This window comes from Sipha flava, unplaced genomic scaffold (assembly GCF_003268045.1).
Source record: "Sipha flava isolate LNK unplaced genomic scaffold, YSA_version1 258_pilon_pilon, whole genome shotgun sequence".
Taxonomy (NCBI): Eukaryota; Metazoa; Arthropoda; class Insecta; order Hemiptera; family Aphididae; genus Sipha; species Sipha flava.
Window position 1 is genome coordinate 2,240,134 of NW_020272917.1, and position 19,373 is coordinate 2,259,506.

Here is a 19,373-nt window from a genome sequence, read left to right on the forward strand (position 1 = left end):
GTTTGTACATACGTGCACATTATATACGACACGTATATCCACATTTGGTTACGGTAATAGTATAAATCTTTGCGCACTCGCGAATAATATTTGACTACAATTTTTCCTTTTCTGTGAATTAGTTTTAAAATGTTTAGAAACAAGCGACTGTAGTTATAGCGTAGAAGAATAAAATATTAACTACAAAGTGTTACGTCACATTTCAATTTTTCCCGAACAAAAACACTTTTAATTAATCAAGAACAAAGAATCCATTAAATATTCTGTAACACTTTTTTAGTAAACGAATTGAGAATTCACCTCATAAAAACTCTTTATACAATTTTGTTTGTTTAATAACTCGATAAAAATAAAATATAGTTGTTTGAAATAATATAACGGTTCGAGTTTTGAAAATCCGAATAGTCTTTGACTGTCTACCTAAAACATTAACAATAAGTAAAAATATAGTAAGTATTGTTAATTGTTTGATGCAAAACACTTATTTTACATGAATATTATTTTATTTAAAAATCATAAAATTAATAAAATTACAACTTGTTGAAGGTTAGTAATTTAAACAAAAACACTATTTTTTAATCAAAAGTATTGGCATGTAGGCAAATATTGTAAAGTGAACTAGAAGTCATGGAATGGACATCTTAAAATGACTAGATTACCAAATTAAAGAACTTTAAAATCAGAGTTAGAGTAAGAGTAAAGAAACAAAAAAAAAGTTATTAAAACTGAAAATTAACATTTATTTTATACAATTTACACAAATAAACTAATACAATAAAATAAGTATTTAAAACGATTGATTATAAATATTATATATATTACTTTATACTATTTATAATAAATATAATCATTACTAATACTATAGCTCTGTTAGCTGTTATATATTACTGATATGAATAATAACATAAATGATTTTATAGACCTTTATTGTCAAACGTGTAAATCGTAATGAAGTACATTAAAATTGTCTACTCACTAATAACCAATAGACAGTCCCCACTGATAGTAATATGATACTTATTATTATTATTATTATTGATATAAACATAACGTACATAATATGTATGCAATATAAAATGCTGAATATGCAACATTAGCTATGCTAATATGCATATATATTATGTTTAGACATTTAATAACTTAGCTGCTGTTGAATACTAGATAAGAATATAATATTTTTTATACGATCAACGTAATAAATTAATATATCGATAAACGCTAAAATGTTATTTAATAGTGACTTGAAAGTGTAGTACGGGCCAGATAAAAAAAATACGCGAACCGCTAATTATCCGTGTGTACTATAAGCGAACAACGTGCATGCTTAATTTTTCATCATTACATTGTGGTGATGTTTTAGTAAATAAAAATTCAACTTTCAAGGTTTTTTATAGCTAATTAATGTTAACACACAGTCGGCATACTTCTCTAAACCTAGCTCTACAGCATGATATATTTAAGCATCACCAGTATATATTAATACACAGACACCATATCAAAATCAGATCATAAATAATTATAACTGTTAGGTTATCCGTATATTATCTAAAAGCTATGTTTTTCCTATTTTATTAGCTTAAATTCTGTAAGGTTATGTCACTAATGTCTTAGATATACTTTAAAATATTACGGATATTATAAGCATTTATTCTAGAGTTACGATTTGTCTATGGTAGTGATCGGCACCTTTTTGGGTCCTTGGACCACATTCACAAATTAAAAAGGGTTCACCGGCCAGACAATTCGAAAAATTGATATGATTTCCTAGTTTCGGAATTTAATATAGGCCGTATAAAAAATACCGGATGCGGCCCGCGGGCCGTCGATTGCCAACCACTGGTCTATTAATATTGTTTGCAATACGATTTTAAATATTGTTAAGTACATTACTTTAGACACCACCACGGATATAGGTTATTTTACATTGTTTTACCAATTTATGTTATTTTGTAACTCGAGTATCATTTCTGCGCCTGTTGAATGCCCAAACTGATATTTTGACTTCCTATCCAATCAACTGTTCTTAAACAGCATTTGCAATAAACATTTAAAATTAAACTTACAAATGTATGTGATGTTTACCATTTTAGATACGGTTTCTAATGTATTGGAATGCAGTGCTTCTATTGACCTGGTCTTTGACCACGGTCACCGCCATTTTAGATTCGAACAAAAATCAACGTTACTGGGAGGATACTAAACATGAAGATGCTGCTAGTTATCTAAACCAAAATGCATTGAAGACCTACGCTATCAGAGGAGGAAACAAACATTTCGTCACTTCCGTATTCCCAGGTATTTTTTGGTTACCAAAAATATTTATCTACAATGCATATGCAATAAATTATGTTAATAATAACAATAATAATAATATACTATATTGTTTTAAAATATTCCCGTATACTTATACCCAAATATTAAAACAATACAGTTTATTATCTGAAAAAAACGCATTGCGTTTTTTTAGTAATACAAATTTGAAATTATTAACAACCGACTGACATAAAATCAAGCGTTTTATGAAATATATTTAAAACTATATAATATAATCAAATAAATTGTACGTTCAAAATAATAACAGTAAAAATAATAAACATATAAATAGTATATATATATATACATATTATAAATATATCAGTGGCGTTTAAGAGAGTCATGAAACCTCTCTTTCAAAAATGTTGATGCTCAGTTATAAAAACAAATTTCCCTATAACACAATGGTATTCGATTTTTTGTAATTCAATTTTATTGTAACATCCTCAATGAGACAAATGAGATATTTTTGCGTATACTACTGATAAATAAATATATTCCTAATTTAAAAATAAGATAAATAAATGCATACAACGTAATGTTGAATAAATATATATTAATCTATACGTTGGAATTAATTTAATTTATCTAGTACCATCTTAAAAAAAATTATCTTACGAGAGTTGTATAGATAATAAGGGAAAAACTAATACACTATAGACATATTGACATTAAACTAATTTCTTCCAATTTCATTCTATTTTGGAGTACGGTGTATGCTTATGGCATACATATTTTACTTTTAAAGAACACCATATTCAGCGGAAACAATTCCCCGTCACACACAGCCTTCATTCTCGAATTTCTTCACTCTCCCTCTTATGTTCACCCCCATTTTTCGTTCTCAAAACATTCCTACCCCGGACACTTTACAGAAATATTTGCCATCTTAATAAGATATACCAGTCAATGTCAACAAATATTTTGGAATGTGTAAAATACTTCAAACATGTATATTCATTATATAGGACAAATGTACTAAGGCGAACAAAAAGTCATTAAAAGCACTTGATCGTAGGAACACTAAAAGATTTAAGAATAAATCAAGAGTTCTTCGGTAATGCACTTATTATCTGGTAATTTTGGACAAACTTCACCAGTTATACCATGTTCACTCGCTGATAAGATAAATACATGTCGCAAATCATCAGTTTTGTGGCAACACGTACTATAATTGAACTTGAAGACCATTATTACATTATGACAATTACAAAATTATGCACCCGTTGATCGTTTTGCAAAACAATTGTTAAGAATGGAAAAATGGCAATATCTATAAAATCACAGCAACCATCGACAAATTGACACATAAATAATGTATTAATTGCCAATGTTTTCTTAAATATACCACATAATTACAGAAATCATCGGTGGCTCAGAGCACTAATTATATTAGCAGCCAAAAACAACGATGTTAATATCAAAAATTTTAGCATTCAAAATGGAATTCCAGGTAACACAATAACATACAAGTACATCGATATTGTAATTAATCAAGATAAAGTGGTAAATTATTCAATTTAAGTCTTAAATTCACATGGTTTTCCAGGTCTACCACTGCACGTTTTAACATTGAAAATTGACATTCCTATCATTCTTCTACAAAACGTCAATCCACCACGACTCTGCTTTTCCACCCTTTCGATAAAAATGTTGATGAACAACTTTATCGAAGCTAAAATTGTTAGGTTAGCTTTTTTTAGATTTGCCAATGTATAGGCAAAAATATACTGTTGCCACGAATCCCAATGACTTCAATAGGTACACCATTCGAATTCAAACGTTTGCAGTTTTCGGTATTACTCGCCTAGGCTATAACCACCAAAAATCATAAGGGCAATCGCTACAAGTGTGTGGACTAAATTTGGAAAGTCCATTCATTTTATATGGACAGCTATTTGTGGCCTGCTCACGTGTTGGAAACCCTTTTGATTTATTTGTGTACGCATGAGATGGAAAAACAAAAAATGTTGTGTATTCAAATGCACTTCAATAAATAGCATTCAATCGAAAACGAACTGCCAGACTTTTTTAGATAAAACGAATAAAAATACAAAATGATCCAAAATAAACTGATTATTGTTGTAACAATTTAATTATTTCTTTAAATTAAGTTAACGGTAAAGCAAGCCATTTAACTCTGTCTCTAAAAGATTTAACAATTTGAAATAAATATTTTCAACCGAATACTTTTTGACTCGTCTAAGAATAACATAATGTATACTCGTACGTATAAATTAGCACTATAAAAAAGGATTCAACTTTATAAATCCTAGTTTTCAACTTTTTTGTTTTGAACTGCATTATAAGAATAACTCTAATCAATGGCGTCGAACTTCTAAAATTTTACTCAGGCCAAATAAAAATACAACGGCCTCAAGAACCCTAGCGGCCGCAAGCCTAAATTTTTACTTAGCACAGAAAAATAATTTGTGCTCTCAAATTACGAGTATTAAGCATAAATCATACTAGTCAGACACCATTCTGCAAAATATTTTATTATGTGTTTTAATTTAAGTAATTCACATTTGAATGTTTACGTTCCGTTCATACACGTACTGATCCAACAGAGTCCGTTCGGCATTCCTCACGAGGTCAGAATATTGCAGAGTGCAAACCATAGATCAGGGGCGACTTCAGGGAGGAGGCTATGGGCCACGGCCCCCTACCAAGCCCTTACCGTAATTAACAAAAAATGCATATTATAATATGTACTATCATACGACACGCATAAGTATGTAGATAGAGTCATAGAGTTATGACGGTTGAGAGGAGTTTTTCCACACTTCGGAGACTAAAAACCTGGCTTCGTTCAATGATGACTGAAGATAGACTATCAGCATTATGTCTAATGTATATCATAAAGTAGATATTCTAAATCAAATAGATCATATTATTGATATTTTTGATAATTTTATAAATAGACGACTTGAATTTGTGTTGTAAAAAATATTGTTTTCTTTTTGTTATAAAATTTTCTAAAATTATAACTTTGCCTGCTCCTAACCAAGGCTCTAGAGCCACCCCTGCCACAGATCGGCCCCTTTGATTCCCAGCCTCATTTTAAAGATATAGTCAGGCCACGGCCCGACCTAAGCATAGGGTTCGGCGCCACTGTCTTTAATCAACAGTACGAGTATATGAATGGCATTCTTGAAAAGAAAATCTATTTCGAATTGTTCAAAGCTTACAGTATTTACTGATAATAGGTTCAACTTAACATTTACCGATCTAATACTCAATTATTAAACCAAATTTTTAAATTTTTATTCAATTATTTGTTGGATTTTATAATCCTCAAGATATTAATGTATTCATATTTTATTAAATAAATAATTGGTACTTAATATATTACTTATTCACCATGGTCATATCATAAACGTTTCATAAATTACACTTAGTTTTTATAAATATATATACATGTATATGTTACAGAAATGGATGCTAGAGGTTTTCATGAATACGTTTTTGACGGATTACAACCAGATTTTCAGTGGCCGTCAATCAAGTATAAAAGGAACTACTATACCCAAGGAATTACATCTCGAGGGTTCAGTGATGATATTTTTCACCAAAGCTTTGGAATGTTTGAGCCTCTAAAAAGGTACAATAATAGCCAAATATAGAAAAATATTATATTAAATCACAAAATAAATGTTTACGGATGAAGATAAGAAATAAAAGTATATCGTTTGGCTACATTCAATTCGGCTTAAGGTTAGGCATTATGAAAATCCAAATGTTGATGTCCTAAAAACTCAAAGGAACTCACTTAAAAATGTAGTATAGTTTAGAAACATAATAAAAACCATATATAATACTAAATATAATAAAATTTTGAAATAATTTGATGTTAAAAAAATATTTTTTATCAATTTATGAGAAATTATTATAAACTGCCTTGTAAAAAATAAAAAATCGACAAATTCTTTAAAAAAATATTAGTACTTATATTGTTGAGACACTCATTCCGCTAACAAAAACTAAGTCATCAACCTTAATTTCGGCCCAAGTTATTATAAGTTTCTCAACAATGTTATAAGCGATTGAAAGTATAATATCTGAATATCAATTATGTCTAATTACAAACTATAGTATATAGTATATATTATTTATTTTGTTCAAAAAAATTACCTCTTTAAAGTTATATCTTTGATCAATTTAAAATGTATCAATATCTATCTTGGTTTGTATGAAGTATTATGTTCTCCTCCGCCTACTTGATAATAAAATTATTACGGACTTATTACGAACTAATTAGAAATATGTATACTGTATATAATAAATCGCTATAAAGCCAATAAAAACTCATTTTGATAAAAACCTTAGTTTTTTCACATTTTTCAGCTATTGTGGGATACGATATTTTTATTGAGATGAAGAGTTATATTCGCTGTACTCACAGAACATACTGTAAAACAATAGTACGCATACAATTAGGTCATAAAAAATATCTTAGTCATTTATAGGTAGTTTATTTTGTTGTGTTAAATTTAGTTTCGGAAATACTACGAAAGGTGAGAATGGTTCTTTTTCTACATAAATTTACCGAATAAAAAACTTTTCAGAACAATATTAATTTTCTGCGATGAAATTACTCAAATCCGGATTAGACTAATTGGGGTCTTGAGATCCAATTTTTCAATGAACCTGTCTCGTTGACCAAAAACAACATCATGCTCGTCGTAGGGTTAAGATTAATGAAAATATTGTTGTACTAGAGTTCCATTTAATACAAGAAAATCGTCTCGAGTTACATGCATTTTTTATTAAAACTTCTTCTAAAATATAATACTGCGTAGATCTATATATTATTATAGTAATGACCAATAGTAAAACACGTCTTAAAAATACAATAATCTCCAAGCATACATTTGTGATTAATAAAAGAATACACTCATAACAGGGAAAAATAATTATGTGACAACCAACCCATGGTTAATAACTAAATCTTTTTAACTACACAAACCGTCGTAAATAACCATATAAACATATGTACCATACGAGATGTGATCAAAAAATACCAGGATTTTTTTTTATTTATTTAAATTTTTAATATTAACTCGCGGCTTGAATAACATAATTTAATGATATCTCTACTTTTATTTGATATGTTTAAATTACCGATTCGATTATTTTTAGCTTAGATATAATTTTAGTCCCGGTATTTTTTATCAAACTTCGTAAACATTGAAATTTGATAATGACGATAATTTACTTAGCTTATCGTGGAAGATATCACAATAACTATTACATTTTTAAAGATACAAATCATATAATATTATATTCGACTTTAAAACTCTTAATATTAACATAGTTAATTTGCATCGAATATTGATGAATTTTTTGATTTTATTCGTGTACTTTCAATATCAATCATTGCTACTCAAACATGATATTTTTCTAAACGCATCGAAATAAACTATGAACTTACTAAAGTATTATATACATTTAAGTCAATAGATCTTTTGAGTACTAATTACCCGACGCTTGATTTTTTAAAAAGATAATAAGCATTTCAACTATGTAAGTAAATTCCAAAGATTTTTACTATCTCAACAGTTAAATTGTTTAAAGAAAAAATAAATAAGCCAGGAAGTACTTTGGTAGACCCACACAACAAAATATATTTATTTTACCTCCTACATGTTTTCTCAAGTCTACGATTGTTCTGAAAGAAGAATCTAATATAAAAGTGGCATTTTTATGTTTAAGAAATAGATATAACGATAAAAATATTATATACATGTATAATATATTTACATATTATACAATGACATATTAATTTGAATGGAGTACTGCAGATATCAAACAAACTAAAATATATGAATTCAAATATAATTTATATTGAAAGAACTCAATCAAACTTCATTCGTTATTATCATAATAAAACAAACTGAATTCTTATAAAATATTTACAAGGAATGAAAACTCTCTTGACTTTCGTATAATTTGTATGGTTTAATACATTTTTTTTTTTAATTATATGAATCGAGGTTTAAAAAATCTCATATTCGATTTATAATAGATGCTTATTGCACCAATGGAAAAGTTATGAAACTTTTCACAAAAGATATCTTACAAATAATATATATAATTTTTTCTCCGTTTATTTCAGAGACCAGCGATAAAATTATAATCACTAAATTGACCTTGGATCGTGTAGATTTAAACTTATTTTTAACACATTTTTGAGTCACAATATTTTTGAACAATCGAGTAAAAATGAAAAATTAAGATTCATCTATAAAATAATACTTATAATTAACTAGGTAGATTTTATATTCTCCTCGCCAAAAAATTACAAATCGTAACATTTTTCAGTATCGAATATATAGAGTACATATAGTATATACTATATAGAGACGTATATAGGCGTTATAAAAAGTAATTATTATTGTAATAATATTACTACAATGAATAAATGTTTTAATGTTGTTTATCAATACATGTATGGCATGGGCATACACATGTTTTTCGTTTACATGAAAATTGTTGTAAGAAGATAATTAATCACAAGCACAATTATAATTTAAAACCATCCTAATATTATCTCAAAATTAAACGTTCAATGTAATATTACGAAACGCGAACATGAGTATTTATGTATATATAATATACACAAAAGAATTCAGTGAAATTTTTATATTTTTAACACGTGTTTGTCTATATTTAAATACTATTGCGTGTTACGTATTTTAATTAGTCTATTAATAGGATGGCACACCTCTACTGGTTAAAAATAGTACGTAATTATGCATATTATTATATTATGTATGTATCAAGGATCAAAAGTTAAGTGATTTATTATTGATTTGTGAAAATTTACTTTATTTATAATTGCAGAAACGTAGAACTTGTGAGTAATTTTTATTCATACGAATGAGAGAAAAGGCAAAGGGATAGACCTTGATGAGTATATTGAGAGAGTTTTCACATTAACGAAATACACTTTCTCATCCATCGCAGATTATGCAATATAAATCTGGCGTAGATTTTGAATATTATTTTTTAATTATTTGAACTTTACTTTAGGTTAGAATAAATTTTAAAAATATTGCAATCATTTTTACAATATATATACACATACCTATGTCCCATATCAGAAACCAGTATTTTCGTGAAGAAGATATTCTCTTTATGAAATGTGTCCGTATTATAAAAAGGTCGTTTTATCTTATTAAGAGGAAAACTTTTTGATATTTTCATAATATGGATGAATCTAGTTTTGTCTTCGTCATGAAAATATTATATTATTTTGATACTCTATAAGTTATTATTTTACATTTTTTCCAAATATTAATTTATGAATAATTATTTACGTTATACTAGTATTTAATTACCAATATAAAAACTGTTTTGAAAATCATTATTATATCTTTATAATTTTATAGTAAAAACTAAAGTTAGGTTAATATTAATGTTAGGTGCATTAGTTCATAGACCTATAAGTAAGTATAATAAATTAGTAATTTAAATTATGGCCGTGAGTTTAACAACAGCTATAAATATATCAAATTTAAAAATGTATAAATTAAAAAAAAAAAAAGTGTATAATAATACTATTATTTGTATTGACAATTGATTATAAGTATTATAATTAAGTAAAAATATAATTATTACACTTATAAAATATAAAGTGTAATAATATAATGACAATTTGAGGACGATTTTTCAATTTTACAAAAAGATCAACAAATTTTCCATACTTATTGTGTAATATAACGAATTATAATTTATGTAATTATTAAATTATATTCACATCATAATTATTATAGTACCATGCGGAATAACAGAGATATACCTATAAGAACAAATGTTTAGAACTTATTAGATTTTATTGTAATAATTTTAATCATTTATTATTACATGTAAAGCGAATACGTGTTCGGACACTAAAGAGCGGACGATGTAAATTTTACTAAATGTCATTGTAGGAATTTGTATTCTAATAAAATTACAAGTTATTTACATTGTATTTCTGAGCCTACACAAAGTATCAACAATATAAACAAATAAAAAGTTAGATTGATATTTGTATTAACTTGTTAGACCATGCTCCCATACAAAAAATATGTACAGTCCTAAATTCGGTTCTTAACTACAATTGTCTACTAAAACTGAGCTCAGGTGTATCATCCAATTACTCACGCGTGACAAACACACTCCTGTGCATACACACAAAAACAAATAAATAATTTTAGGATATGTTTAGAAATAATTGCTAGTTATGTGTTAAAACAAGAGCAATTTTTTCGAGTAATCGAAACTAAACCGTGAAATAATTCATCTCTTTATGGTATATATGTGTACGTTTTTTTTATGATTTTAATTTGTATTTCTAATTCTAATGTTCTTAATTTTGTAAAAATGACTATTTCATGAATATTATACTCTTGAATTAAACAATTAGTATAAAGAATAATTAATTTTAATAAAATTGTAAAATAAGCAATTATCATTGTTTTTTACAAATAAATAACAATGGAATCAACAAATATTACCAGTTCATAAAAATTTTTTGACGTATATCTTCAGAATTCTGGGTCATAGAAAAATTATTAAGTACTCAAAAATAAATTTACCTTAAGTATTAAACAAAATATAAAAATAATTCTATTTACTATAGCTATTATGTATTTTAATTATGTGCCAATATTTTTAATAACAATGTATGATTTTCGAAATAAATGTACTATTTCAAATTCAATAAGTGTTCAATTGTGTAAGCTAAATCTACACCGATACGTCTTACGTCTACATCTTAATTAATTGAACTCTTTATCCAAATTTCTATCTTAATAATAAGTAAATAACGCTATTTATGTTATGATAATTGTGATATACTTGAAGCTAAAACTTCTTTAATTAATATAAATATTTGGGTCCATTTTCATAATCGCCCGTTTTTTTTTTTCAAATCAGATGTAATTTAAATAAACTATGTATTGTTATTAATCATAATTTCATATTATATAACTAATATTGAATACTAATGATTATAGATAAAATGTAAATACTATTTATATTCATGGAGAGTACTATATAAATAATAGAAAATGTATTAACTTATAAAACGGAAAATATAATTAACATAAAAAAATATTAGAGATACTAATTTTTAGTTTAGAAGTGATAAGAATAATTATCATTCCTGGAATTCGGATCGATGATCAATATTTTAATTTCTGTGAAATCGGCCGTTTGAATAATATGTGTTTATAACGCATAATACTCATCGATATAATACGTTGATCATAATATGGCAATAATATTAATTATTGTAAATAAGTGGCAAGGTTAAAATTATAAAACTCAATTGTTAAAAACTAAACAACAACAGTTGTAAACTTATTCATAATTTATATGATGTGTTTGAAAACCAAATAAAAACCAAATTATATCGTGTATAAATACTCAAAAAATAAAAAGTAAAATGATTATTTGTTAACAGTAAAATAAGTGCTTGTAAACTGGAAAGCCAAAGTATGTAACTTAAATGCTGGAAAATAAATATACATATGCAAAAACAATTTTTAAATTTTTAATACTTATGTTATGAAGCGTATTTCTATCACAAATTGCAGACAACTTAAAAAAATATATAAATCATAAACCAGTAATGGGAATTATTCGAATATTCGAATTCGTATAGGTCTAATGTAAATAATTCGAATATTCGAATATTTGAATATTCGACCATTCGAATATCAGTATTCGATACTACAATACAATACATAACGAAAATTATTCGTTTAAGTTTTCGCGTAACACAAAACGTTTAATAATAATAGGTAATGTAGCATCGAATACCGATATTCGAATATACATTACATCTCTATCATAAACTATCGATATTAATGATAATTAAAATTTAAGCTTAATAAGTTACAAAACCAAACAAGAATATGAATATAAATGATTATTATTTTATTTTTATTTTTTTAATTAAACTTGATGGGTGAACATGATTAAAAACATAATTTGGGTAATTTTAGGAATATCTAAATTTATCATCATTCAACATATATTTTTATTCTTTATTAAATGATTTGTTCTTTTCTAGTATATTTAAAAAGCTACCAAATATTATTCTTCATAAACTAATTTTTATGATAATATTATAAATTCAATTGTATGTATTTAAATTTTATAAACAAAATAGTTTTTAATAGCATAAATTATGGTTATAGGATATTTTAAATCATTTATAATTTTTAACGTAACCTTTTTTATTTAATATAAAAAATTATAACTACCATATTATATAAGTATTTATTTATTTCTTTTTGAACTTTTAATATTTCATCAAAAGAATACGTTTTTAGAGCAAAAATTATTTTAGGAAACTTGTTAAATTTGTTTACCATATTTTTACTATCGCTTTGATTTTGTTAAAAAACATTTTTAATTATATAATTATGATACGTATTACCATTTAGCATTTACAGTCGTAATGAAAAAAGTGAAATAAAATTTTTCAATTTCATAAACTGTAGGATAATAATAACTCAATTATCATATATATGTATATATAAGTTCATAAATTCTCTAAATGTAATGATTCTTTGATATTCAAAATTACTTAAAATTTACACATATATGTAAATCTACTTTCAGTGTCGTAGTCATGAATAGTGGGAACCAAAATGCTAAAAAGTTTCCTAGGATAACTTATATTTATTTTTTTAATATATACTGTGTAAAAAATACTTGATACATAAAGTAATATTTTTGGCAGATTACTTTATTAGTAAAAATAAATTTTAATAATGTATAATGGTGTTAAAAAAGTTACCAAAATGATTTTATCTATTAAATCTATCAAGATTTTTTAATTTTTACAATTCAAATATTACACGTGTTATAGGACTAGAAAATATAAATAAAAAACACTACGAAAATCTAATTTCAATAATATTTTTAACGTTTTCGTTTCAACTTTAATTTATAAATTTTAAGTCGCATTATGTAATGCTAGGATATAAAAAAATGTGTATTAAGAGTTGATGTTATTAAATTTTATTAAATTGTACAAGGATTTGTGTTAAGTGTTCACAATATTGATTGCTACGAGTATATATTTTTAAATTTCGAGCATTTTACAATGGCTGAAAATAGAGCGTGTCCACTATCCTTGAAACAATTATTTTTATAAGTCAGTTTAGAATGTAGGTTGTTTATATTGTTTTATATGTATACATAAATCATGACCTATGCACATTGCACACTCGCATAATACATACACACATTTTTAGCCATATTTCCACGAGAAAACTCGAGATAATTTAAATTGCGCGATCGCGTAGAACCATAACAATAGTAGGTGAAAAATAATAACATTTTTCCGTTTTACCGATAAATCGAGATACGTTGACCTATTGCGAAATCAAACAAGGAATGCGTGTAGTAAAATCATATTTTAAGTATGATAATACATTTTTATCCATTATCACTTAGGTACAAAATGCTTTGTAGTTTACTTTGACAATAATTTATATTATCTTAACCGTATTTTATTTTTAAAAAAGTATTTATGATTATAATACAATATATTACAACATATTATACAACGTATTTCAGAACTAAACGTTAACACGAATTTTTTTATTTTTAAAAACAAAAATTTTAAAAAATATTATGAAATACGCTCTAAAATGTCTCCACTTATAATTCGCTAAATATACACTAATATCTCAAAATTTCATGCACAATGAGAACTTCTATCGCACACTACGTTTTTCTCTCTCCCCAACTTAAAGCTCAATATTATTCAATATTTTTATATAGGTACTCTGGAGCCAGCTTTCAATTTCGAATAAATCGAAAGCAGATGTAAGTGCATGTAGTATAGTGAAACGTATAAGTATTTTGTTTAATTAATTCATATTTAAACACTCATATTATAGATTAATTTCGGTTTTGGAAAATAAATGCAAGTTAAAAAATTAAGACGAAACCAAAAGCTTACTATTTCTTAATGTTTTACTAATTTTAAATCACGTTTCTTTTAAAAAATGTATACTCCAAAGCAAAACATATTTATGAATATATTATGTTGGTGTATCAAATTAAGTATAAGACTAATAGTGAACTATTTATTTATACTTAGAGCTGAAATGAGCAAATTATCAAAACAGACGTTTTGATAAATATCCACTGACCCTCCACTCTGCTCATCTAAAATTAAAATTCTTTACTACTAATTTTATATTCTATATATATTTATTAGCGAGTTCGGAATTAGTCATAAGAATACACAATACAGTTAAAATTATGGAGGGATAAAATAAAAGCAATGATATTGTACAAATAATAATAATATGAATAGTAATTATTTCCTTGAGGAATCAATGACATTTTCTCCGTATACCTGTAACACATACGTCATATAATGCGCATATAGGATGTTCCTTGAAGATTTAGTGTGTTAATTGCAGGTTATGATTTGTATTTATTTAAACTCGTATTGATAATATAGAAATGAGAATTAATAAATCCACGAGGGCCATACTGCGTTTGCGTTCGGTACGGTTTATTATATATATTTATGTATAGGCACTAAAATAAACCTAATATTATATTGCTGTTTGGTGCTTTCTAATATTTTTTTGAATAATTTTAATTTTTTAAGACATCCAGATAGGATACCAACGTTTATGTGTTTTATTTTAAAAGGCATGAGTAAGAATATGGAATATTTTGTATCGAAATTGTTAAATATTACACTTATTTATAAACTTAAAACCGGTGAAAACCATTTTCGCCCATCACACCTTTTTCGTGACCCATTTGCGCCCGAAATCATAACCCATTTGCGTCCGAAATATTTTTAATAAAAATGTGTTAAACTCGTGCAACGTTGCCAAATTGTAATCTGGAATACAAGCCATACTATTTATTTACCTTATAAAGTTAAAACTACTGAACATAGTGATGGGCATAATCGAGTGAAAATAATCGAGTTACTCGCTATTGTCATATTGACTAATTTTTTTAAACCCAAAATGTTGAAAAAATTATAAAATTTAAATTATATTATTTAGACAATTATTAAAGTACTATAATATATATACACATATGTATATATATATATATATACATACATATGTATATAGTATATGTATAGGTATTAATCTACTTAATTTAAGTATTTATCAAGATAAGAATAATCTATATTATATATCACAATGGCAATGTTATATGTGAAATGGGCGCATATGGGCTATAAATCGGTAGGTAGTACCTTATCTTTCGGGCGCATATGTTTACATCTCTGGGGGCGCAAATAGGCTACAGCCCTTTACAGCTCCTTTATTTCATTTTAAATCATTACTTATATCCTTGTAGAAATATAAAGCAGAGTTAATGAGTTTTTGAGTAAAACTGTGACAATTAATTTATATACTAATTTTTGTAATTCGAAATACCAAAATCACAGTTTATTATCAATAATTTATGGAATGGTATTTGTGAGTAGAAATTTATTGAAAAAAAATGCAATTATGATAAGCTTCTTTGTATCAATATTATTTTTAGTGATTAATTGCAATTATTGAAAATGTAATCATATTCATCAACAGCAAACTTTAAAATGTGTAATTAAAATGTAACTTATTTTACTGCATTAATATTTTAAATTACCGCAATTATGCATTTATAAATACTCTCCAATAGTTCAGGTACATATTTAATTACATGATAGAAATATGAATATAACCAAATTTCAAAATACTGTAAAACCAAATATTGGGGTTTTTCACGATGAACTATCAATGTATATATTATATTGACTCATTACTTGTGGGTCTGCAGCATTTGACAATTAAAGTCCATTATAAATTAACAACTAGAAATTTGACATGCTGGAGTCTTCAATCTCACTAAGGATATACACAGAAACATAGTGAATGGATTTTCAAACGCATATTACCATTTGGTTACACGTATAGTTTACAATAGCTACCATTCAACCGCTAATGACTTACTTATAATTGTAATCGTAATCGGCAGTATCCACAACACTGGCATTAATTTGTTTTACAACTGAAAAACCCATCGGCTTAATCTTACTGTAATAACTACCGATATACTTTGTCGATTGTAAAAGTTTAAATACAACTTACAACAACTTTAACCACACGATACCAGCACAGTAAATCAATACTTGGGCTAGGTTCACCCTATACCATATACTTGTTAAAATGTGTGATATTAATACATACCAGAAACGCGTTCTCAATTTATTACCTATCAAATTTTAGTTACAAATGTCATATTAATTTATAATGAAATATATTAAAATCGGTCACCACACATTCAAAAATTGAATGAAATCAAAATTTGTGGTATACAGAGACAGGAACCCAACCGAAAAGAACCAGTTTTTGAACCGGAACCTTGGCCAAATTATGAAACCTCAACCTTTAAAGTACCTGTAATTCAAAGTTTAAAGTATACATTATAATATTGCACATTTAAAAAGAACATTTTATAAATTGAACACATATTTATATGAATAACATTTTGTTTTGTTGTAATATAAGTTCAAAAAATCTAGAAGATCAATTATTAGTAATCAATTATTAGTACGTAACAACAGGTTATTAAAAAAAAATAGATTCTAAAGATATTACAAAAAAAGTAATGATTATAAAATTATAATTGTGATTCTAAATAAAAATTTAATTCCAGGTAAAATTTATAAAAAGTATTTATATTTATTTTAATACTAACAAAGATCAAACATCGCAGTTCAAAGCTTTACATAAAAGTATCATATCAAAAATATTTTTCACCAAAACTAAAAAAATTGTATTTCTCTTTTTTAAATATTTCATATGCATTATTTGTATTTTATAACACTTAAAATTTAATAGAATACATTTAATTTTGCTATTATTATTTTTATACACATCAAATTTTTTTTGTATAATTGTATAACTTATATAATACTATAAACATTTTATTAATAAAATAATAAATAATTAGAAAATAGTAAATAGTTAATGCCTATAAATTAATATATAAATAAATAAATAAATAGTTTAAGCATGGAAATAAATAAATGGTTAGCATATTGTATTATTATATTTGTAAAATATAACCGGTTAAGAATTAAAAATTCATCATCAAGTATATACAAAGTCAATAATAGAATTGCGATTTTACTAACTTTGTAATATACCCGATGATGAATTTTTAATTCCCGGTCATACTTTACAAATATAATAATACTCCAGGATAGTTATTTATTTATTTATTAATTAACATATTAACAATTTTATTTACCTACATAATTTTTTATTTATATTCTAACTACAGTAACATTTTTGGTAATTTGTCTGAAAAGATAAAACCAAAAATGAAGTATATTAAAATAATTTTAAGTACTAGTGATTAAAAACAAATTAAAAAAATCTAAATTTTTACATATATTTAACTTGATAACAAAATTCTCACTCGGATACCTACAATTTTATTTCATAATCGAAATAACTTTATACTATTTTGATAAAATTAATTTTTTTTTAATATAAAGTGTAATAATTTACATTAAAACGCATGTTATATAATTTTTTCCGTATTAACAAAAAATAGTTGGAATATAAATAATGACCTTTTCCATCCGGATCCGGAATCAAAACCTTAATTTTATATTTTCAAATACGGGAACCGGGATTTTGTATTTTAAAAAACCGGAACCAAAACCAAATACCAATTTTAAATATCATAACAGTTGATCCAGCTACCAGTTGACCTCCGTACTTATTCCAAGCCTCTTTTTCACCCATGTCTGAATGGAGTGTACGATTTTGGTCATGGTTTCCAGGTCACTGTCGAGAACGTCCCCGTCCGTGATTAACAAGTTGCGGCGCATGTCTCCGAACAACAGCGTCAGGCAGCGTCAGCCGGCCAGCAAGCGCCGGCCCGAAATGGACGCCAACGGGTTCCACGGCGAATCGTTCACCGGTGGTTTCGACCGGTTCGACACGATGAAGCGCAGGCCCGAGATGGACGCGACAGGTTTCGAAGGTGAATCCTTCACTGGCTTTGGGGGGTTTGAAACTATGAAAAGGAATAAGAACGACGACGACAACAACAGCCCTATGATCATGTCATCATCGCCGTCAGCTCGTGCCGCCACCCGATTCGATGCTTGAAAGTAGCAGGAGACGTATAATATTATTATTATTATTATTACTATTATTATTATTATTATTATTACTAACTACCTACAAAATACGATACTATTATTTAGCGTGTAGATTGGACATATAGAGACTAAATACTATTACTACTATTATTATGATTATTATTATAATTATATTTATTTGAAATTGATTATATATTAAGTTACAACATTTTCGACGGAATCGACTTATGTTTATGGTGTATAGTGCGACCTCGTCGGTTTATCCCTTTGACCATCGTTTCCTAATACAAGCCAAAATATAGCATTGGTATTTACTTGTTTACTTTACTTGGTACTGAATGAGACAAAGTATTTGATTAAATGCTACATGAAAATATTCAATAAACAATTACTGTTATTAAAGTAAAGAATTTTTAGTGGATAGTAGTCATAAAATGTTCACACATATTCGAGTACACTGAACTGTGCACGGTTTATTTACTTGTACGATTGTTCATAAAATCGTGAAATGAAATCATCTTATTTTTAATCAAATAATGATTGTCAATGAAAACAAAAAAATTGTTAATTATACAGCTAAAAGATGATAAAAAAAATACCTAAACACATAAACGTAAGCTAATTTGTAAATTTGATGAAAGTTAATTTTATTATCGTTTACTCAAGTAATTCTTTATTACCCGTATCAGATCATTTTAAGAAACTTTTTTTGTGAGTTCCTAAATTTTAATCAACTCATTTTAATAGTAAATTTTAATGTACTTAATTTTGATTCCATATTAATAATGCGAATCAAGGTTTTAAAAATAAATTAAAATCGCTTAAACGTAAACCAAATTTAATGATGATTTATTAAAATTTCAAAAATCACTTTTAGTTGATGAGTAGGATCAATCTAAAATAA

General features: G+C 26.2%; 1 protein-coding gene across 2 annotated transcripts in view; it reads left to right on the plus strand.

The window, feature by feature from the left end:
* The window catches only part of LOC112684848, a 44,975-nt gene extending 26,184 nt beyond the window's left edge, over positions 1-18,791 (plus strand). For both annotated transcript variants that reach the window (XM_025556555.1, XM_025556554.1), the window contains 3 exons: positions 2,091-2,295; positions 5,749-5,917; positions 18,146-18,791. In XM_025556555.1, coding sequence (XP_025412340.1) covers positions 2,103-2,295; positions 5,749-5,917; positions 18,146-18,476 — 693 coding nt within the window. In that variant the 5' untranslated portion in view covers positions 2,091-2,102 and the 3' untranslated portion in view covers positions 18,477-18,791. The remainder of the gene's footprint in view (positions 1-2,090; positions 2,296-5,748; positions 5,918-18,145) is intronic.
* The last annotated feature ends 582 nt before the right edge of the window (positions 18,792-19,373 follow it).